The sequence below is a fragment of the Carassius gibelio genome, chromosome B21 (assembly GCF_023724105.1).
Source record: "Carassius gibelio isolate Cgi1373 ecotype wild population from Czech Republic chromosome B21, carGib1.2-hapl.c, whole genome shotgun sequence".
NCBI classification, from domain to species: Eukaryota; Metazoa; Chordata; class Actinopteri; order Cypriniformes; family Cyprinidae; genus Carassius; species Carassius gibelio.
In genome coordinates, this window is record NC_068416.1 from 17,975,162 (window position 1) to 17,994,453 (window position 19,292).

Consider the following 19,292-nt stretch of genomic DNA (forward strand, 5'->3'; position numbering starts at 1 on the left):
GCTATGTTTAAGCATGTGTTCATTATTTTCTCAGTGTTTCCAGACCCGCCTGTAGGACTGAACTGGACTCTTCTGAGCATGGGCTCAGCTGGCTTAATCTATGACGTTGTTGTGAGCTGGGATCCACCCCCATCTGCTGCAGAGAACGTGAAGACAGGATGGATCTCGCTGGTTTATGAGACCCAGTACAGAGAAAAGGGTTCAGACCAGTGGAACTCAGTAAGTCTCATGCAACGTTGTGCAATCAGCACCAGCAGATTTCTAATAAGCTCCTAATGAGAAACAGACTTGAAGTCAAATGTTCATCTGAAGCTTTATTAAAAGTGCTCTCTAAGAACACTTATGACTCATTACATTTGATTCACCGTGGTTAAGATTATGACCTGGATTTTGCAGCCATAATGAGACCACGCTTGGAGCTCATTATCCTCAAGGTTGGAGTGTTATTATGTGCCTTATCTTTGTTTGTCTCTATACAGCTGAATAATGGCAAAGATACAGAGGCGTACATCTATGCTCTGCACAGTAACATTGAATACGAAGTCAGAGTCAGGTCAAAAATGAGAGGCTACAACTTTGGTGTCTTCAGTGAATCAATCTTTATACTCATTCCTAACAAAGGTCTGATTTAAGATATACCTGTCTAAAGATTTTGTTAGGAAATTAACTTTTTTTTTTTCAATTATGTTTTGAATGATCTGTTTCAATTTCAGAATCAAGAATTCCTATTACAGCTGTGTTGGTCTTTGCTGCCATCAGTATTATGATTATTTTGATGCTGGTTGTAGTTTCACGTCAACAAAAGTAAGTATCTGCTTTATTATTTACCAGTGTAAAGGAAATCTGTCGGCATTGTGTATAAACACCATGATTTCCTGACCTCTCATTGGTTTCCTCTGTTCTTTAATGTTCTACCTCTTTGTAGCATATACACACACACACACACACACACACACACACACATATATATATATATATATATATATATACCCAGAATGTATACTGTAGAAATGGTCATTTAATGAAACTCAAATGCAAATATTCTAATATTTTGAGATGAAAACAAAACAAAACAAAAAACTTTTGAAATGATTTACTTTACATGTAATGAATCTAGAATATATGAAAGTTTTACTTTTTGAAATGTAACCAAAAATAACTTCACTGTGGCCTGTTGTAGGTTAATGGTGATTTTCCTGCCGCCAGTCCCTGGACCAAAAATCAAGGGAATTGACCCTGTACTTTTACTGGTATTTTACTTTACATCCTTTTTTGTAGAACTCTTGAGGGTATTTTCTACAAATTAAAGCTTTTATATTTGGGTTGTTTCTTTACAGAAAGGTCAGCTGACTGAATTCACCTCAATCTTAGGCACTCACCCTAGCTTGCGGCCAGAACTGTACAGCAATGATTCATGGGTAGAGTTCATTGAGGTGGACTTCGACGAACCGCATGAGAGCCAGGAGGAGCTTCTTATTGCCGATTCTCCGGTTTCTGATTCTCCTCAAATGTCCAGTAGTTTCAGGGATGATGACTCGGGTCGGGCTAGCTGCTGTGATCCTGATCTGTCTGATCATGATCAAACGGATCTACATCATCCTTCAACCAGCAGCCACGATGGCTTCCACCTATTGTCACGTGCACAGACTGGGCCACAGCAGCCTGCAGCCTTCTCTCCACAAGACACTACCTGGTCAAACAGTCTTTACTCACAGGTCAGTGACGTCAATCATCATGGTGGAGTTGTACTTTCTCCTGAAGAGAAAGAAACGATGGCTCTGAAGGATAAAAACCACAATAATGAGAAAGATATCCAACAGTTGGTGGTGATCCCTGATGAACAAGGCTACACCTCAGAGTTTGTTGCCAGCACAATCAGTGCCCACCACAATAAACCAAACCCACCGACAGACCAATTACAGAGTCAAGAACAACACGCTGCATTCAGAGACCTTAAAAATCTTAGCACTGAGACTGTTACGTCCACTCAGTCCACAGCATTTCCCATCCTTGCAAAGCCTACCAGTCCAGAGTACACCATGGTAGATGGCGTGGATTGGAAAAACAGTCTCCTCCTGAAACCAAATACACCAACGGCCCCACAGAAGGCGGCAGTGAAGACTTTGCCCACTCCTGAAGGGTACTTGACTCCTGACCTACTCGACAACATAACACCTTAACTAAAAGTAGAGTATGCTATCTGACATGGTTAGCCAACATCGATCAAGATGCTTGATCTATGAGAAGGGAATTTTGAAACAAAGCCAGTTCCCAAGCGATCTTCAGTGGAATAGATATCATGAAACCACAGACTGTAAACAAATCTATTGGCAAGCTAATAAATGGCTGTATTAAGCCATGGAGTCTTTTCTGTATTCTCCTAATTTGGAGGGTTTACAGCTTCAGGGGTTCGTTTGAGCAAATATGGAGCAGAAGTGTATTAGCTGGCTGTTTACTGTCATAAAAAGATAACATCTGATATTTTACGCTTTCATGTGTTATATAACAGCTATATTGCTGAATTACCGCTCTGTATTTTGTGAGTTTGTATTGTTGTCAGTGCACTAACTACCAGCTACGTGTCGGTGTAAACTGTGAAGTGCCTACTTTAATATATATTTCAAATTCAGTGTTAACAAAGTGCACGTTTAAATCAAAGGGGTTTATGTGAACTGTTACAGGTGTTTGTCCTGAGTGCCATTTATTTCTTCCATAAAAGAATGGACAGGCTTTTGTGCCTCAATGTTGAAAATATGGTTAATTTTGTTTTCATGACAAGCTTTCTTAGCTTCAAAAGAGACACACACATCTTAAAACTGGTTTACTGGACTGACATTGGTCTTTAAGTGGTTTTGGGCCACTTAAACAGGATTCCTGTTAAACACTGGCTATGCCAGGCTGTAAAACCATCTAAAACCAGTTAAAAACATTTAAAAGAACATAATTTTTTTTTGTCTGATGTCTACTAATTGATGTTTTAGCCTTGGATCAGTATTGTTTATCATTGCAAGATGAATGTTTTTAAAGCTATAATGTGACTATAATATGTTAAGTACATACGAGGTATTTCTAAATAAATGGCAGCAATGAACTCTGATACTGGTTTTGCACTCTGTCACCTAACGTTATCACTCCCGCTATTATACCCCCAGGGATCACGTGACTGATATTTCGAAGAAATGAATGCAAGGATTTTCCACGTGCTCCTTTCCAGTTGTTGATGTTGAAAACAAGCATACCTTGAATATAGTGTGAGAAAGCTGATTAACCTACATTGTTACTAAATTTATCTTAAAAGCGAAGAAGAAGCATCTGATATTTATCATTTGTTAACTGGTCAACATGAAAAAGCTCACTGCCGTCGACTTGACTAAACTCGTCAAAGATTTCATCCAACTGGAGCATGTAAGGTCTTTAAATGTATACTTAAGAGTATACTTAAGATATTAAAATTAGCCTTGTGAAGAACGTAACTTAGTAGTGTTGTTACAAAAGCTCCGTGAGTCCGCTAATGTTCTGAAATAACGTTAGTCAATTAACGTTAACGTTTTGTATGATTAAGAAAATTACAGAGATGAAAGGGGAAAATAATACTCTTGAAATACAGCTGGACGAGACCAGCAGACTTCTAAAATTCTCACAGAACAAGGAGAAACAGTTAATTGAAGGTAAGACAATTATGAGGTAAAACGAACAAGGTAAGTTGTTATTTACCACAGAAGTGGGTCAGACTAATCTCGGCTGCCATCTAGCGGTGTAGAAATATTGACGCTTTACAATTTGTGTTTAAGTTTTATATTTCTATTCCCATACTTGAAAGTATTTTGTACTGAGGAAGTTAAGAACAGTTATTCGTTGATTGTTACAGTATACTGTATAATAATGCCATTTTTTTCGATATGGCTTTATTTTCTTCACAGAGAGAGATGGGCTTTTGGAAACTGTCAAAGGTCTGCAGCAAACCTTACATCAACAGTGCGACCTCAGAGGTAGAGCAATTATTAACCCGAACTCTTCGCTTACTAAAATTGAATTCCCTTTCCAAATAACAAATATTCACAAATAATCACAACTTCGTCTAGTTGAAAATGAAAGTCTGAAAAATGCAGCTCTTCAGATGAAAAAAGAAAACGAAGCTCAATTAAAGGTAAGATTGGAATATAGTCAGATATAGTACTGATGGCATAAGCATACAATATCAGAAGTTTTGAGTGTCTGTGCTCGATTCTGCCCCTGTGTGGCTCTAGGAAAGCAATACTCGGCTTCAGAGGATGGCAGCTGAGATGAAAGCCCTACAAGATCAACACCAGAGGGAGTTAGAAGACTGTGATAAAGAAACACAAAGGAAACGTGAGGAAAAATTGCAATACTTTTACCACCCTTATCAACAGGAATAAAACCGACGAGACAGCCATCAGATGCTGTTAAACATTTTGCATTATTACACATTTAAAAAGAAAACATTTCAATTTTTTTTTTCAAAGTGGATGCTAAAGATACAGAACTAAGAGTGGCTCATGAAAGATATGAATGTGCTTTGGAGGAGATGAGAAGGCAGATGAGAGAGAAGGAGAAAGAAAACCAAAGCCAAATCATTAAACTTCAAATGGAGGTAGAATTGAATTGGTTAATCTAGTTGTTTTGTAAATAAATTAAAATGTAATAACTTTCAATGCACTAAATGTTAGGTCAAAACATAATTTGTCTTAATACTGTTGTTCTTTTTTTTTCTTTGCAGTTTGGTGCTAAGCTTGCAAGGGCCCAGAGCATGTCCATAAAGAGTCAGCCACAGACACAAGCATCTGCTCCTCATCCACAGAATATATTTAAAAGAGTGAGTCATACAGCAGCATTCGATTCAAAACACCTCGTGACATCAAGGAAAGCAGGGTTTCTGATCACACCTTTATTTCTCTCTCTGTATTGAATCATTCTGTTTGTCTCCAGAAGCTCCAGTTCATTCAGGAGGAGAAAAACAAAGAGATTGAGGTTCTGCGTCAGAGGGTGAGAGAGCTGGAACAGCAGAGCCTTCACGGATTGATGGACTCTCGTCTGAAGAGGAGGAAAATCTGAGACCTATTTTGATCTGACCGTTGATACGTGAGGGCCTTCGTCCAACTGTTTGACACATGGATTTATTTGAAAACACATTTCCCTCAGAATATGTTCTAAATATTTTTCAGTCAAGTTCTGTTGTGTTCTTAATTCCAGTGTAAGTGTTTATTGCCTTTACACTATAATAAATGAACATCTGAAGACTGTGCTATATGAGAGGTCATTCAGAGAGGAAGGATATGGCAGGTGACATGGACTTCTAGGAGATTACGGCTCGTGTGCTTTTGCATTGGACACCTGTAAACACAATCACATTTTCCAGATAAAGCTTGTAATCTCATCAGTAGAGACGGCTGGTAATTCGGTGCCTTCTTCAATAACACACACATGCACATGCTCACAATACACTCTCATGACATCAAATACTTAGAAAATGCTGGTTCATTCAGAGAAATTGGACCAATGAAATTAATTAATGTTAAAGTACAGTTTAAATTATTCAGCAGCTTAATAGTTACAACAATGTATTCAAAATAATTTATTCCATGCAAACATTATTGCATGCAACATTATCGGTGCTATTTTAGTAATATGATTTAGTTTATTATAGTCCTTATCAATATTTACAATTTTTGTTTTCCTTTTAATTTGGGTAATTCTGTGTGCTTTTGTTATTTTTTGTTATTATGTATTTTTTTCAGCTTTTCAGTTCAGTTTTAGGTTATATTTATTTTAGGTTATAATACTTGTTAGATAAAAAAAAAAATATCAGATTTATTTCAATTAACAAAAACATGTTTAATAGTTTTAGTTAATGATAACAACCCTGAACATTAGGATGTATTTTAACAAATATAAAAGCAGATATTATGAACTGATAAAACAGCATCTGGCACATGGAGAATGTAAGGCCTCATCATTCACATTGAGAGGTTGACGGACGAGTAATAATCATATCAGCCAAACCCCTTTATGTGTCATGGAGGTCCTGCAGTAATCTCATTAGTAAAGCGGTTACATAACGTCTGATCCTACGTTGTAGTCAGAGATCAGCCTCATTAAGATCACTGACGATCATGTCTAAAAGGTTTTCTTCTGACCTCCTGTATGACTGTATCCCACCAGATCAAACATGACAATATCTCCCACGAGTGTTTCAAAAGAATCAGTGGTGCACATGTTTGCTGGTCATTCACCCTCCTTTGCTTTCGGCTCTTGGCTTTTGTTCTTCACAGGCATCGTCTAGGACAGCGGGGGGGATTAAGGTAACTCTAAATAAAGCTGGCAGATTAGGAAACATGATACTAGCATGTTCTCTTTAACTCTGACAGAGTCCTGGACGGAGAGAGCTGAAGACTTCCCTGGAGACAGGAAGACTATCCAGGAGAAACCACATCAAGGCTTTTTATTCATGCAGTTACAGAACAGGACAGATAAATTGATCTTATGTCTAAATGTGACCTTAACAAGAACCTAACTTATGTCTAAATGTGACCTTAACAAGAACCTAACTTTTTTATTTATAAAAGAAGCTAAATATTATCGTTCATTCTTTGGAACATAAAACTTAAAAGATATGAACGTGTGGACATATTCGTTGACTTCTAATCTTATAAAAAAGAAAAGCAGCCATGCATTGGCCTACTACAAGAGCACAGCGGTAAGATCATTTAATTTACATATGATAATGTTATGTATATATTTCGCATCAAAGTTCAGTCAACATGCTTGTTAACTTTTACAATAAACAGATAGTTTTAATGATTAATAATTGTAAATAAAAACTGTTTATTTATGGGATTAGTGTCCATACGGGTTGTTGCTTAATAAGATTTGAAATGGTTAGATGACCCAAATATGTCAAGTTGTTCCAACCTTGAATGAGTTTTCTTCTACTGTTAAACACAAATGCCAGTAGCCATAGCCTTCCATTGAAACTGATGTTGATGACAGAACTATTCCTTATTATGGAGTTGTTTCTCAGTCAAGAACAAGAATATAAGATATTTTCACTGTTGTCATGCAATGCATATGCTTTAAATTAATTGATGTACATATGAATATTGCAATATTGTAAATATTATTTATCTTTGTTGTTCAGCCTTAAGCAGTTGAAAAATGCCTGCAAAGGCAAGTCAGGTGTTGCCACAGGTGCATCGGCACAACATTTACACTGTGACAGACAGCTCGGAATGTGGGTCAGAGACGGAAGAGGATGGAGACCCTTCCAAGCGCCCGACACCCCTGGAGAAGTTAACGCTGGAAATGTGCAATGATGAAGATACCATAAAAGAACTGACGGTGGGCAGAAGGGTGGGATTCTATAAAGTCCGTGGTCAGATCGGCTGTGGCAACTTTTCGAAGGTCAAACTGGCCATCCATGCACTCACCAAAGGTAAAAGAAATTTTTCATAATCTAACTGGTTTTGAATAAACACTTGATTTATTGAGTCTAGGTCAGATTTAAGAGAGTAACAGGATTAATGTGTAATGACCTCATCCTGATTTTATTCCACATGCATGTCCTGTAGACAAGGTGGCCATTAAGATCATGGATAAGATGAGGCTCGATCTGCAGACTCAGCGGATGCTGTCCCGAGAGATCTCCAACATGGAGAGCTTGTATCATCCAAACTTACTGCAACTCTATGAGGTGTTAGAGACGCCAAGTCGGTTGTACCTGGTTCTGGAGTTTGCTGGAGGAGGAGACCTCCACACCAGAATCAGCACAGGAGGAAAACTTTCTGACCAAGAGAGCAAGATTGTATTCGCCCAAATCCTGTCAGCAGTCAAATACATGGTTAGACCTTCTATATCAACAATATAGCACTTCTTTTTTGTTTAAATCTAAAAAACACACTAATAGTAAGTCATAGTAAGTATAGTAAAATTGTGAAATGGGTCAATGACATGATGCTCATTATTAAATTAATAAATTAAATAGATCTATTCATTCAAAAACACATATAAATGCAATGCTTGGTTGAATAGACCTCTTCTATTAAGAGCAAATTTCTGCATTAAATTATATTTTAGTTTTATAAAGTTCAAAACCTAAAAAAGAAAAAAGTAAATTTTTAAAAACATTAGTTTACCCGTATTTACAAAATCAATTTATGTCTCACTAAAGAGCTTATTTTTAATTAAAAAAAAATTGCAAATGAATTATTACTATTTATACACGGTTTATACTATTCCTATATGGTATAAAAGCTTTTTGAAACCATACAAAAAAAAAAAAAAATGACATTTAGAATTAGATTTGTAAAAAAAAAAAAAATCCCATATTTATGGTGGATGTCATTGACTCAAATAATTTTAATCTGTTTAACTAGATGACTGTTGAATTGATGACATTTTCTTTTATTTATATATCTATGTTCATTTCAGCATGAGAACAACATCATCCATCGAGATCTGAAGGCAGAAAATGTTCTTTATACAACCAATTCCTGCATAAAAGTGGCTGATTTTGGCTTCAGCAAGAGGGTCAACAATCGCAACCAAGCCCTAGACACCTTTTGTGGTTCTCCTCCTTATGCAGCTCCAGAACTCTTCAAAGATGAGTCTTACATCGGGCCACCTGTGGATGTGTGGGCAATGGGCATCCTACTTTTTTTCATGGTGACTGGCACATTGCCTTTCCGCGCTGAGACTGTGGCTAAGTTGCGCCAAAGTGTGCTGGAGGGTGCCTACGTCCTGCCAACCTGGGTATCAGCGCCATGTCAGAGGCTGATCAGGGGCATCTTGAAGCCAGAGCCTTTGGAGCGATGTGCACTGGACCAGATGCTGGGCTGCGAGTGGCTGCTGCCGGTGGAACTCTTCCGGCCTATTCCTCCCTTATACCAGCTCAACCCTGTCCATCTAATAGAGGCCAGCCCAGCGGAGTTAGACAGAGACCTGAAAGAGGTAAAAGGTATCCTGGAAAAACTGGGAGTCACTCAGGAACATATTCTCAATAACCAAGGAAAGCGCATCCGCAGTCCTTTTACAGGGGTTTACCGCATACTACTGCACAGAGTTAAAAGAAACAATGGAGCTGAGTCTGTGCCTATAATCAGTGGAGTCGTCAAAGATCCTAAAAGAGACAGTCTCCGTGCCTATAGGAACCTACGGCACTCTTCGAAATTGTGTGTGCTCTCTTAAAGGCTAAGTTCATCCCTTTTATTCAGTCTTTTTATCCATACTACAATGAAAGTCAATCGGGTCCAAAACAATACCGGAGCCCATTGACTTTAATTGTATATGTTCAAAATGGCATTTCAAAATATCTTCTTATTGTGTTTCACAGAATAGAGAAGGTACATATTTTGGACAGGAAGAGGGTTAATACGTGAAGAAAGTTTTCATATCTGGGCAAATAAACCATGTAATCAGCCTAATACTGTTGGAGTTGTGGCATTTTATTATTAATAGACCAAATCACTGAGAAACTATGTTAATTCTTATTAAATTAAACAGTACTTTTAAAAAAGTTCCCTTTCAGTAACTACTTGCATAAATTTTAACTTAATTGTCAGTGGCTTAACTTATAATGTTTATGTTTCAGTCAGCCAGCTTTTTTAAAAAATTTTTGCAAATAAAATTTTATAACATTTGTCTGCTTTTACTACTTTCCATTTTTGTGTACAAATCTTCACTAAGTAGTCCTAGGCCTACGTGTTCAGTTTACAGACTCTCTGCGCTTTCACTGAAGCCCCTCTCTCAGTGCTGAGAGCTGCAGCAATCCGTCCAGAAGCCATGGGTGCTTTGTAAACAATACAGCAACTGACAGGGAGCCATACGAATGCCAGCCCAACACTCACCCCGTGACACTGCCTTCACCTCCCATCTGCGCTGCTTGGCAGATGGAGTAGCGTCATGGCTCAGACATCTGCCGAGGTAACAATGAGTTCCTTGTGCTGGGGCCCCCAATTTAACGGGACAGCACACTACTATTGTGCTGTGGCTATACACATGTAGATCACCAGCGGCTGCAGATGGCAGCTGACACTATATGCTGCCCCCAATCCAGAGTTACTTCAGAATGAAAACTTTAGGAAAGGCCATTATTCACTATAGACATCATTTTATGTTTAGAGAATAAAAATTAGGCTGAAGGACAGGCGCGTAGCGAGTTCGAGATATATATACACGTTTTTTGAGTTTTTCATTAGGAAATGTATGCATTTTGCAATGTGTCAGCTAAACAAGTATGCTACAAGTTCTAAAACAACACAACTTACTGAACATAAATCCCCCAGCCTCATTTTCATTCTCGAAATACAGCCTAAATATATCCATGACATAGGCTACCAGTGTGTGAATGTGTTAAGAATGTAATGTGATTTTGACATCTGCTGAAGAGTAAACACATGACAAAATTGTTCATTTAATACATTTATTGTTTTTATGCATTATTACATAATTTATACAATGCAAAAGTTGTAATGCAAAGTCAAACAACATTTAATTACTTTTTTTTACATTTTATATCAAATATTTCTAAAGTGAAACCTTTAGAGATTTTTAAGTTCGTTTTTTTCCTTCTTTTTTGTCATATAAATATTTCTAAAGTGAAACCTTTAGAGATTTTTGAGTTAGTTTTTTTTTTCTCTCTCTCTTTTTTTTCACCCATTTTATGTCATTTTTATATTTCTAAAGTGAAACCTTTAGAGAATAAGACAATTCTGGAAAGTGGAAAGCACATTGCCGACAATAAAGTACGTTATATCGTGCAGCAATTCCATTTTTAAAAACGTCTGAGATGTTAAAGTCCATTTTTAAAAACGTTGCTTCGACGCACCGCTGCGTCCTCTGCGTGTCCAACGCATGCGATATTTGCTCTGTGGAACAGAGGCAAACCTCGCTTCTCCTTTCTCTCCAAACCTCATCCGCACAAAGAATGAGGGCCATGGTGTCGCTCTCGTGGCATACCTGACCTCGTTCACATAAAGAATGAGGATCATCTTGGCATGGACGGGACGAGGAACGACGTAGAACCGCGAGGGCCACTCGGACCTGCCTCGCGCTGCCTGGATGGTTCAGCCTCCTCAGGAGCATCCAGGGATGTGGAAACATCAGCATCCTTGCTTCGAAGGATGAGTCGAGTATTCCTCAAGGTTTACAGCATCTCAACAGAGTAAAGCTCCAGATCAACGCTCGGGCAGAGTGATCTCAGGAACCCACTCGTTATAGCTGCGACTTTCTTCACAGAACAGATGAAGCTTCTCCAGAGCTGGATCCTCCCATGAGTCCTCAGCTGGGTTCTGTGATGAAGAAAATGCAAGTTTAGCATGGCACCATAAACGTTGCAAACGCATAGTTTCTGATTTTGCTAATGAGTGTAAACAATATTATTTTGCGCATACATACCGTGATAAGCACGCAGTGAGCATCCTCAAATTGTTCAGCACTGTCACCAACAATCTCAGAAAGACGCTGCATGTCATTCACTCTAACGATGCTGATGTCGTTGTCGAAACAGAAGGCTTGGATGAGAGTGAAGTGGATTTGGAGAGCGATGTCGCACTCAAACTCCTCATCCATCGCCAGGACGCAGAAAGACACGCAGTCTGGGTCACTGAAATACAAGAAAAAGGCAAATTAATAGCACAACTTGTACTACTAAACCAATCGAATCGCGTAATTAAAGATGCTGCATGAAGGAAAAAACAATAGACAGCATACTCACACATTCATAACTTTGGCAGACTCGTAAACGCCAATGGTAAGGCAGTCGTTTGCTTTGGCAGAACCCAAAACTTCTTCCAGTGCTTTTCCAGTGCACTGAGCCCTCTCGCTGGGCTTCTGGATGAGAACTTCTTCAAGAGTCATGATGATGCTGTAATTCCACAAGGAGTCGCTAGCAGAACCGAAGATGGATGTAATTCGAGGGGATTGGTGCTCTTTCGGCGTGGGCTCGCTGGTTTTATACTCTCCGGCTCGTGGTGGCTATGAAAGAAGCGTTCTCTGATTGGTTCGTCTGAATGGTGTATTGGTATGCTAATGTTATTGTCACACTCTGGCTCGTGGCGTATTGAACTGCGGTCAAGCCAGCCGCCAAGTAGAAAAGCACGGTCAATCTAGCCGCCACGTTATTTCGAGGGTCGCGTATAAACTACGTATTACGGTAACACCATCAGAGAACTGATCTGAATGGAGTGCTCTTCCAGCGAACGCTACTTTTTTCCCCCAACACACAGTCCGTTACTGTCTGATGCTGAATACCAAAATAAAAACCCTCTAATACTCATATTACAAAATAAGAACAATAATATATGCTTGTTGCATCTCTACATTCGAAAAGCTATAAAAATAAAAGTTCTAGAATGCACAGACAGAAAGTACAGTGTCAGCTGCATGCTGCTGCATCTACTTTAAAAAATCTATAAAAATTGAAGTTATAGATTGCACAGGCCACTTTCACCTCAGATTGAGAGTACACCTTGCCACGATGTCAGATGCATCGTTTCAGGACGGTCTGATGTGGAATTACAAAATAAGAGCCTCCCAAATCTCATAAATGGGATGCTGCATCTCTATTTTCAAAAATCTATAAAAATCTAAGTTATAGATTGCACAGGCCACTTTCACCTCAGATTGAGAGTACACCTTGCCACAATGTCAGATGCACCGTTTCAGGACGGTCTGATGTGGAATTACAAAATAAGAGCTTCCCAAATCTCATAAACAAGCTGCTTCATCTCTACTTTCAAAATTATATATTTAAAAACGTTATGGATTGCACAGGAAACTTTCACCTCAGCTTGAGAGTACACCTTGCCACAATGTCAGCTGCATCGTTTCAGGACAGTCTGATGTGTAATTACAAGATAAGAGCCCCCCAAATATAATAAATGAGATGCTACATCTCTATATAAAAAAATCTATAAAAATTAAAGTTATACATTGCACAGGCCACTTTCACCTCAGATTGAGAGTACACCTTACCACAATGTCAGCTGCATCGTTTCAGGAAGGTCTGATGTGGAATTACAAAATAAGAGCCTCCCAGATCTCATAAACAAGCTGCTTCATCTCTACTTTCAAAATGATACATTTAAAAAAGTTATGGATTGCACAGGACACTTTCACCTCAGATTGAGAGTACACCTTGCCACAATGTCAGCTGCATCGTTTCAGGACTGTCTGATGTGTAATTACAAAATAAGAGCCCCCCAAATATAATAAATGAGATGCTACATCTCTATATAAAAAAATCTATAAAAATTAAAGTTATACATTGCACAGGCCACTTTCACCTCAGATTGAGAGTACACCTTACCACAATGTCAGCTGCATCGTATATGGACGGTCTGATGTGGAATTACAAAATAAGAGCCTCTCAAATCTCATAAATGAGATGCTGCATCTCTAAATTAGAAATTTTATAAAAAATAAAGTTATAGATTGCACAGGCCACTTTCACCTCAAATTGAGAGTACACCTTGCCACAATGTCAGCTGCATTGTTTCAGGACGGTCTGATGTGGAATTACAAAATAAGAGCCTCCCAAATCTAATAAATAGGATGCTGCATCTCTGTATTCAAAAATCTATAAAAATCTAAGTTATACATTGCACAGGCCACTTTCACCTCAGATTGAGAGTACACCTTACCACAATGTCAGCTGCATCGTTTCAGGAAGGTCTGATGTGGAACTACAAAATAAGAGCCTCCCAGATCTCATAAACAAGCTGCTTCATCTCTACTTTCAAAATGATACATTTAAAAAAGTTATGGATTGCACAGGACACTTTCACCTCAGATTGAGAGTACACCTTGCCACAATGTCAGCTGCATCGTTTCAGGACTGTCTGATGTGTAATTACAAAATAAGAGCCCCCCAAATATAATAAATGAGATGCTACATCTCTATATAAAAAAAATCTATAAAAATTAAAGTTATACATTGCACAGGCCACTTTCACCTCAGATTGAGAGTACACCTTACCACAATGTCAGCTGCATCGTATATGGACGGTCTGATGTGGAATTACAAAATAAGAGCCTCTCAAATCTCATAAATGAGATGCTGCATCTCTAAATTAGAAAATTTATAAAAAATAAAGTTATAGATTGCACAGGCCACTTTCACCTCAAATTGAGAGTACACCTTGCCACAATGTCAGCTGCATTGTTTCAGGACGGTCTGATGTGGAATTACAAAATAAGAGCCTCCCAAATCTAATAAATAGGATGCTGCATCTCTGTATTCAAAAATCTATAAAAATCTAAGTTATAGATTGCACAGGCCACTTTCACCTCAGATTGAGAGTACACCTTGCCACAATGTCAGCTGCATCGTTTCAGGACGGTCTGATGTGGAATTACAAAATAAGAGCTTCCCAAATCTCATAAACAAGCTGCTTCATCTCTACTTTCAAAATTATATATTTAAAAACGTTATGGATTGCACAGGAAACTTTCACCTCAGCTTGAGAGTACACCTTGCCACAATGTCAGCTGCATCGTTTCAGAACAGTCTGATGTGTAATTACAAGATAAGAGCCCACCAAATATAATAAATGAGATGCTACATCTCTATATAAAAAAATCTATAAAAATTAAAGTTATACATTGCACAGGCCACTTTCACCTCAGATTGAGAGTACACCTTACCACAATGTCAGCTGCATCGTTTCAGGAAGGTCTGATGTGGAATTACAAAATAAGAGCCTCCCAGATCTCATAAACAAGCTGCTTCATCTCTACTTTCAAAATGATACATTTAAAAAAGTTATGGATTGCACAGGACACTTTCACCTCAGATTGAGAGTACACCTTGCCACAATGTCAGCTGCATCGTTTCAGGACTGTCTGATGTGTAATTACAAAATAAGAGCCCCCCAAATATAATAAATGAGATGCTACATCTCTATATAAAAAAATCTATAAAAATTAAAGTTATACAATGCACAGGCCACTTTTACCTCAGATTGAGAGTACACCTTACCACAATGTCAGCTGCATCGTATATGGACGGTCTGATGTGGAATTACAAAATAAGAGCCTCTCAAATCTCATAAATGAGATGCTGCATCTCTGTATTCAAAAATCTATAAAAATCTAAGTTATAGATTGCACAGGCCACTTTCACCTCAGATTGAGAGTACACCTTGCCACAATGTCAGCTGCATCGTTTCAGGACAGTCTGATGTGTAATTACAAAATAAAAGCATCCCACATCTAAAAAAAAACTGCTGCATCTCTACTTTGAAAAATGTAAATTTAAAAAAGTTATAGATGGCACAGGCCACTTTCACCTCAGATTGAGAGTACACCTTGCCACAATGTCAGATGCATCGTTTCAGGAAGGTCTGATGTGGAATTACAAAATAAGAGCCTCCCAGATCTCATAAACAAGCTGCTTCATCTCTACTTTCAAAATGATACATTTAAAAAAGTTATGGATTGCACAGGACACTTTCACCTCAGATTGAGAGTACACCTTGCCACAATGTCAGCTGCATCGTTTCAGGACTGTCTGATGTGTAATTACAAAATAAGAGCCCCCCAAATATAATAAATGAGATGCTACATCTCTATATAAAAAAATCTATAAAAATTAAAGTTATACAATGCACAGGCCACTTTCACCTCAGATTGAGAGTACACCTTACCACAATGTCAGCTGCATCGTATATGGACGGTCTGATGTGGAATTACAAAATAAGAGCCTCTCAAATCTCATAAATGAGATGCTGCATCTCTGTATTCAAAAATCTATAAAAATCTAAGTTATAGATTGCACAGGCCACTTTCACCTCAGATTGAGAGTACACCTTGCCACAATGTCAGCTGCATCGTTTCAGGACGGTCTGATGTGGAATTACAAAATAAGAGCTTCCCAAATCTCATAAACAAGCTGCTTCATCTCTACTTTCAAAATTATATATTTAAAAACGTTATGGATTGCACAGGAAACTTTCACCTCAGATTGAGAGTACACCTTGCCACAATGTCAGCTGCATCGTTTCAGGACAGTCTAATGTGTAATTACAAGATAAGAGCCCCCCAAATATAATAAATGAGATGCTACATCTCTATATAAAAAAATCTATAAAAATTAAAGTTATACATTGCACAGGCCACTTTCACCTCAGATTGAGAGTACACCTTACCACAATGTCAGCTGCATCGTTTCAGGAAGGTCTGATGTGGAATTACAAAATAAGAGCCTCCCAGATCTCATAAACAAGCTGCTTCATCTCTACTTTCAAAATGATACATTTAAAAAAGTTATGGATTGCACAGGACACTTTCACCTCAGATTGAGAGTACACCTTGCCACAATGTCAGCTGCATCGTTTCAGGACAGTCTGATGTGTAATTACAAGATAAGAACCCCCCAAATATAATAAATGAGATGCTACATCTCTATATAAAAAAATCTATAAAAATTAAAGTTATACATTGCACAGGCCACTTTCACCTCAGATTGAGAGTACACCTTGCCACAATGTCAGATGCATCGTTTCAGGAAGGTCTGATGTGGAATTACAAAATAAGAGCCTCCCAGATCTCATAAACAAGCTGCTTCATCTCTACTTTCAAAATGATACATTTAAAAAAGTTATGGATTGCACAGGACACTTTCACCTCAGATTGAGAGTACACCTTGCCACAATGTCAGCTGCATCGTATATGGACGGTCTGATGTGTAATTACAAAATAAGAGCCCCCCAAATATAATAAATGAGATGCTACATCTCTATATAAAAAAATCTATAAAAATTAAAGTTATACAATGCACAGGCCACTTTCACCTCAGATTGAGAGTACACCTTACCACAATGTCAGCTGCATCGTATATGGACGGTCTGATGTGGAATTACAAAATAAGAGCCTCTCAAATCTCATAAATGAGATGCTGCATCTCTGTATTCAAAAATCTATAAAAATCTAAGTTATAGATTGCACAGGCCACTTTCACCTCAGATTGAGAGTACACCTTGCCACAATGTCAGCTGCATCGTTTCAGGACGGTCTGATGTGGAATTACAAAATAAGAGCTTCCCAAATCTCATAAACAAGCTGCTTCATCTCTACTTTCAAAATTATATATTTAAAAACGTTATGGATTGCACAGGAAACTTTCACCTCAGATTGAGAGTACACCTTGCCACAATGTCAGCTGCATCGTTTCAGGACAGTCTAATGTGTAATTACAAGATAAGAGCCCCCCAAATATAATAAATGAGATGCTACATCTCTATATAAAAAAATCTATAAAAATTAAAGTTATACATTGCACAGGCCACTTTCACCTCAGATTGAGAGTACACCTTACCACAATGTCAGCTGCATCGTTTCAGGAAGGTCTGATGTGGAATTACAAAATAAGAGCCTCCCAGATCTCATAAACAAGCTGCTTCATCTCTACTTTCAAAATGATACATTTAAAAAAGTTATGGATTGCACAGGACACTTTCACCTCAGATTGAGAGTACACCTTGCCACAATGTCAGCTGCATCGTATATGGACGGTCTGATGTGTAATTACAAAATAAGAGCCCCCCAAATATAATAAATGAGATGCTACATCTCTATATAAAAAAATCTATAAAAATTAAAGTTATACAATGCACAGGCCACTTTCACCTCAGATTGAGAGTACACCTTACCACAATGTCAGCTGCATCGTATATGGACGGTCTGATGTGGAATTACAAAATAAGAGCCTCTCAAATCTCATAAATGAGATGCTGCATCTCTGTATTCAAAAATCTATAAAAATCTAAGTTATAGATTGCACAGGCCACTTTCACCTCAGATTGAGAGTACACCTTGCCACAATGTCAGCTGCATCGTTTCAGGACGGTCTGATGTGGAATTACAAAATAAGAGCTTCCCAAATCTCATAAACAAGCTGCTTCATCTCTACTTTCAAAATTATATATTTAAAAACGTTATGGATTGCACAGGAAACTTTCACCTCAGATTGAGAGTACACCTTGCCACAATGTCAGCTGCATCGTTTCAGGACAGTCTAATGTGTAATTACAAGATAAGAGCCCCCCAAATATAATAAATGAGATGCTACATCTCTATATAAAAAAATCTATAAAAATTAAAGTTATACATTGCACAGGCCACTTTCACCTCAGATTGAGAGTACACCTTACCACAATGTCAGCTGCATCGTTTCAGGAAGGTCTGATGTGGAATTACAAAATAAGAGCCTCCCAGATCTCATAAACAAGCTGCTTCATCTCTACTTTCAAAATGATACATTTAAAAAAGTTATGGATTGCACAGGACACTTTCACCTCAGATTGAGAGTACACCTTGCCACAATGTCAGCTGCATCGTTTCAGGACAGTCTGATGTGTAATTACAAGATAAGAGCCCCCCAAATATAATAAATGAGATGCTACATCTCTATATAAAAAAATCTATAAAAATTAAAGTTATACATTGCACAGGCCACTTTCACCTCAGATTGAGAGTACACCTTACCACAATGTCAGCTGCATCGTTTCAGGAAGGTCTGATGTGGAATTACAAAATAAGAGCCTCCCAGATCTCATAAACAAGCTGCTTCATCTCTACTTTCAAAATGATACATTTAAAAAAGTTATGGATTGCACAGGACACTTTCACCTCAGATTGAGAGTACACCTTGCCACAATGTCAGATGCATCGTATATGGACGGTCTGATGTGGAATTACAAAATAAGAGCCTCTCAAATCTCATAAATGAGATGCTGCATCTCTGTATTCAAAAATCTATAAAAATCTAAGTTATAGATTGCACAGGCCACTTTCACCTCAGATTGAGAGTACACCTTGCCACAATGTCAGCTGCATCGTATATGGACGGTCTGATGTGGAATTACAAAATAAGAGCCTCTCAAATCTCATAAATGAGATGCTGCATCTCTGTATTCAAAAATCTATAAAAATCTAAGTTATAGATTGCACAGGCCACTTTCACCTCAGATTGAGAGTACACCTTGCCACAATGTCAGCTGCATCGTATATGGACGGTCTGATGTGGAATTACAAAATAAGAGCCTCTCAAATCTCATAAATGAGATGCTGCATCTCTGTATTCAAAAATCTATAAAAATCTAAGTTATAGATTGCACAGGCAAATTTCACCTCAGATTGAGAGTACACCTTGCCACAATGTCAGCTGCATCGTTTCAGGACAGTCTGATGTGTAATTACAAAATAAAAGCATCCCACATCTAAAAAAAACTGCTGCATCTCTACTTTGAAAAATGTAAATTTAAAAAAGTTATAGATGG

General features: G+C 38.1%; 4 protein-coding genes across 4 annotated transcripts in view; 3 read left to right on the forward strand and 1 right to left on the reverse strand.

The window, feature by feature from the left end:
• The window catches only part of LOC127986659 (growth hormone receptor), a 9,517-nt gene extending 6,420 nt beyond the window's left edge, over positions 1–3,097 (forward strand). The window contains exons 5-9 of the mRNA XM_052588990.1: positions 35–219; positions 480–621; positions 714–804; positions 1,181–1,250; positions 1,338–3,097. Of these exons, the coding sequence (XP_052444950.1) occupies positions 35–219; positions 480–621; positions 714–804; positions 1,181–1,250; positions 1,338–2,180 (1,331 nt within the window). The 3' untranslated portion in view covers positions 2,181–3,097. The remainder of the gene's footprint in view (positions 1–34; positions 220–479; positions 622–713; positions 805–1,180; positions 1,251–1,337) is intronic.
• Positions 3,098–3,162: 65 nt separating this feature from the next.
• LOC127986682 (coiled-coil domain-containing protein 152) lies at positions 3,163–5,263 on the forward strand. The gene is made up of 8 exons (XM_052589015.1): positions 3,163–3,405; positions 3,563–3,668; positions 3,921–3,989; positions 4,083–4,147; positions 4,248–4,350; positions 4,485–4,612; positions 4,739–4,834; positions 4,948–5,263. Exons 1-8 carry the CDS (start codon positions 3,343–3,345, stop codon positions 5,071–5,073), a joined length of 756 nt encoding a protein of 251 aa, XP_052444975.1. The 5' UTR covers positions 3,163–3,342; the 3' UTR covers positions 5,074–5,263.
• Positions 5,264–5,792: 529 nt separating this feature from the next.
• Positions 5,793–9,652, forward strand: LOC127986667 (serine/threonine-protein kinase NIM1-like). Its single transcript, XM_052588997.1, has 5 exons — positions 5,793–6,320; positions 6,387–6,715; positions 7,157–7,450; positions 7,587–7,855; positions 8,446–9,652. Exons 3-5 carry the CDS (start codon positions 7,174–7,176, stop codon positions 9,199–9,201), a joined length of 1,302 nt encoding a protein of 433 aa, XP_052444957.1. The 5' UTR covers positions 5,793–6,320; positions 6,387–6,715; positions 7,157–7,173; the 3' UTR covers positions 9,202–9,652.
• Positions 9,653–10,463: 811 nt separating this feature from the next.
• Positions 10,464–11,921, reverse strand: LOC127986689 (growth arrest and DNA damage-inducible protein GADD45 gamma-like). Its single transcript, XM_052589022.1, has 3 exons — positions 11,729–11,921; positions 11,410–11,617; positions 10,464–11,303 (listed from the first exon to the last, which is right to left on the reverse strand). Exons 1-3 carry the CDS (start codon positions 11,869–11,871, stop codon positions 11,190–11,192), a joined length of 465 nt encoding a protein of 154 aa, XP_052444982.1. The 5' UTR covers positions 11,872–11,921; the 3' UTR covers positions 10,464–11,189.
• Positions 11,922–19,292: the final 7,371 nt, after the last annotated feature.

What these genes read in the sequence shown, in the direction of transcription:
- LOC127986689 (XM_052589022.1), bottom strand. Translation starts at nt 11,871, where the DNA reads ATGACTCTTGAAGAAGTTCTCATCCAGAAGCCCAGCGAGAGGGCTCAG. An exon ending in TCTGCCAAAGTTATGAATGT is followed by an intron (nt 11,618 to 11,728) that starts GTGAGTATGCTG and finishes CTTGTATTTCAG; the next exon opens with TGACCCAGACTGCGTGTCTT. An exon ending in CTCACTGCGTGCTTATCACG is followed by an intron (nt 11,304 to 11,409) that starts GTATGTATGCGC and finishes TCTTCATCACAG; the next exon opens with AACCCAGCTGAGGACTCATG.
- LOC127986667 (XM_052588997.1), top strand. Translation starts at nt 7,174, where the DNA reads ATGCCTGCAAAGGCAAGTCAGGTGTTGCCACAGGTGCATCGGCACAAC. An exon ending in CATCCATGCACTCACCAAAG is followed by an intron (nt 7,451 to 7,586) that starts GTAAAAGAAATT and finishes CATGTCCTGTAG; the next exon opens with ACAAGGTGGCCATTAAGATC. An exon ending in TGTCAGCAGTCAAATACATG is followed by an intron (nt 7,856 to 8,445) that starts GTTAGACCTTCT and finishes TGTTCATTTCAG; the next exon opens with CATGAGAACAACATCATCCA.
- LOC127986682 (XM_052589015.1), top strand. Translation starts at nt 3,343, where the DNA reads ATGAAAAAGCTCACTGCCGTCGACTTGACTAAACTCGTCAAAGATTTC. An exon ending in TCAACAGTGCGACCTCAGAG is followed by an intron (nt 3,990 to 4,082) that starts GTAGAGCAATTA and finishes AACTTCGTCTAG; the next exon opens with TTGAAAATGAAAGTCTGAAA. An exon ending in TAAAGAAACACAAAGGAAAC is followed by an intron (nt 4,351 to 4,484) that starts GTGAGGAAAAAT and finishes TTTTTTTCAAAG; the next exon opens with TGGATGCTAAAGATACAGAA.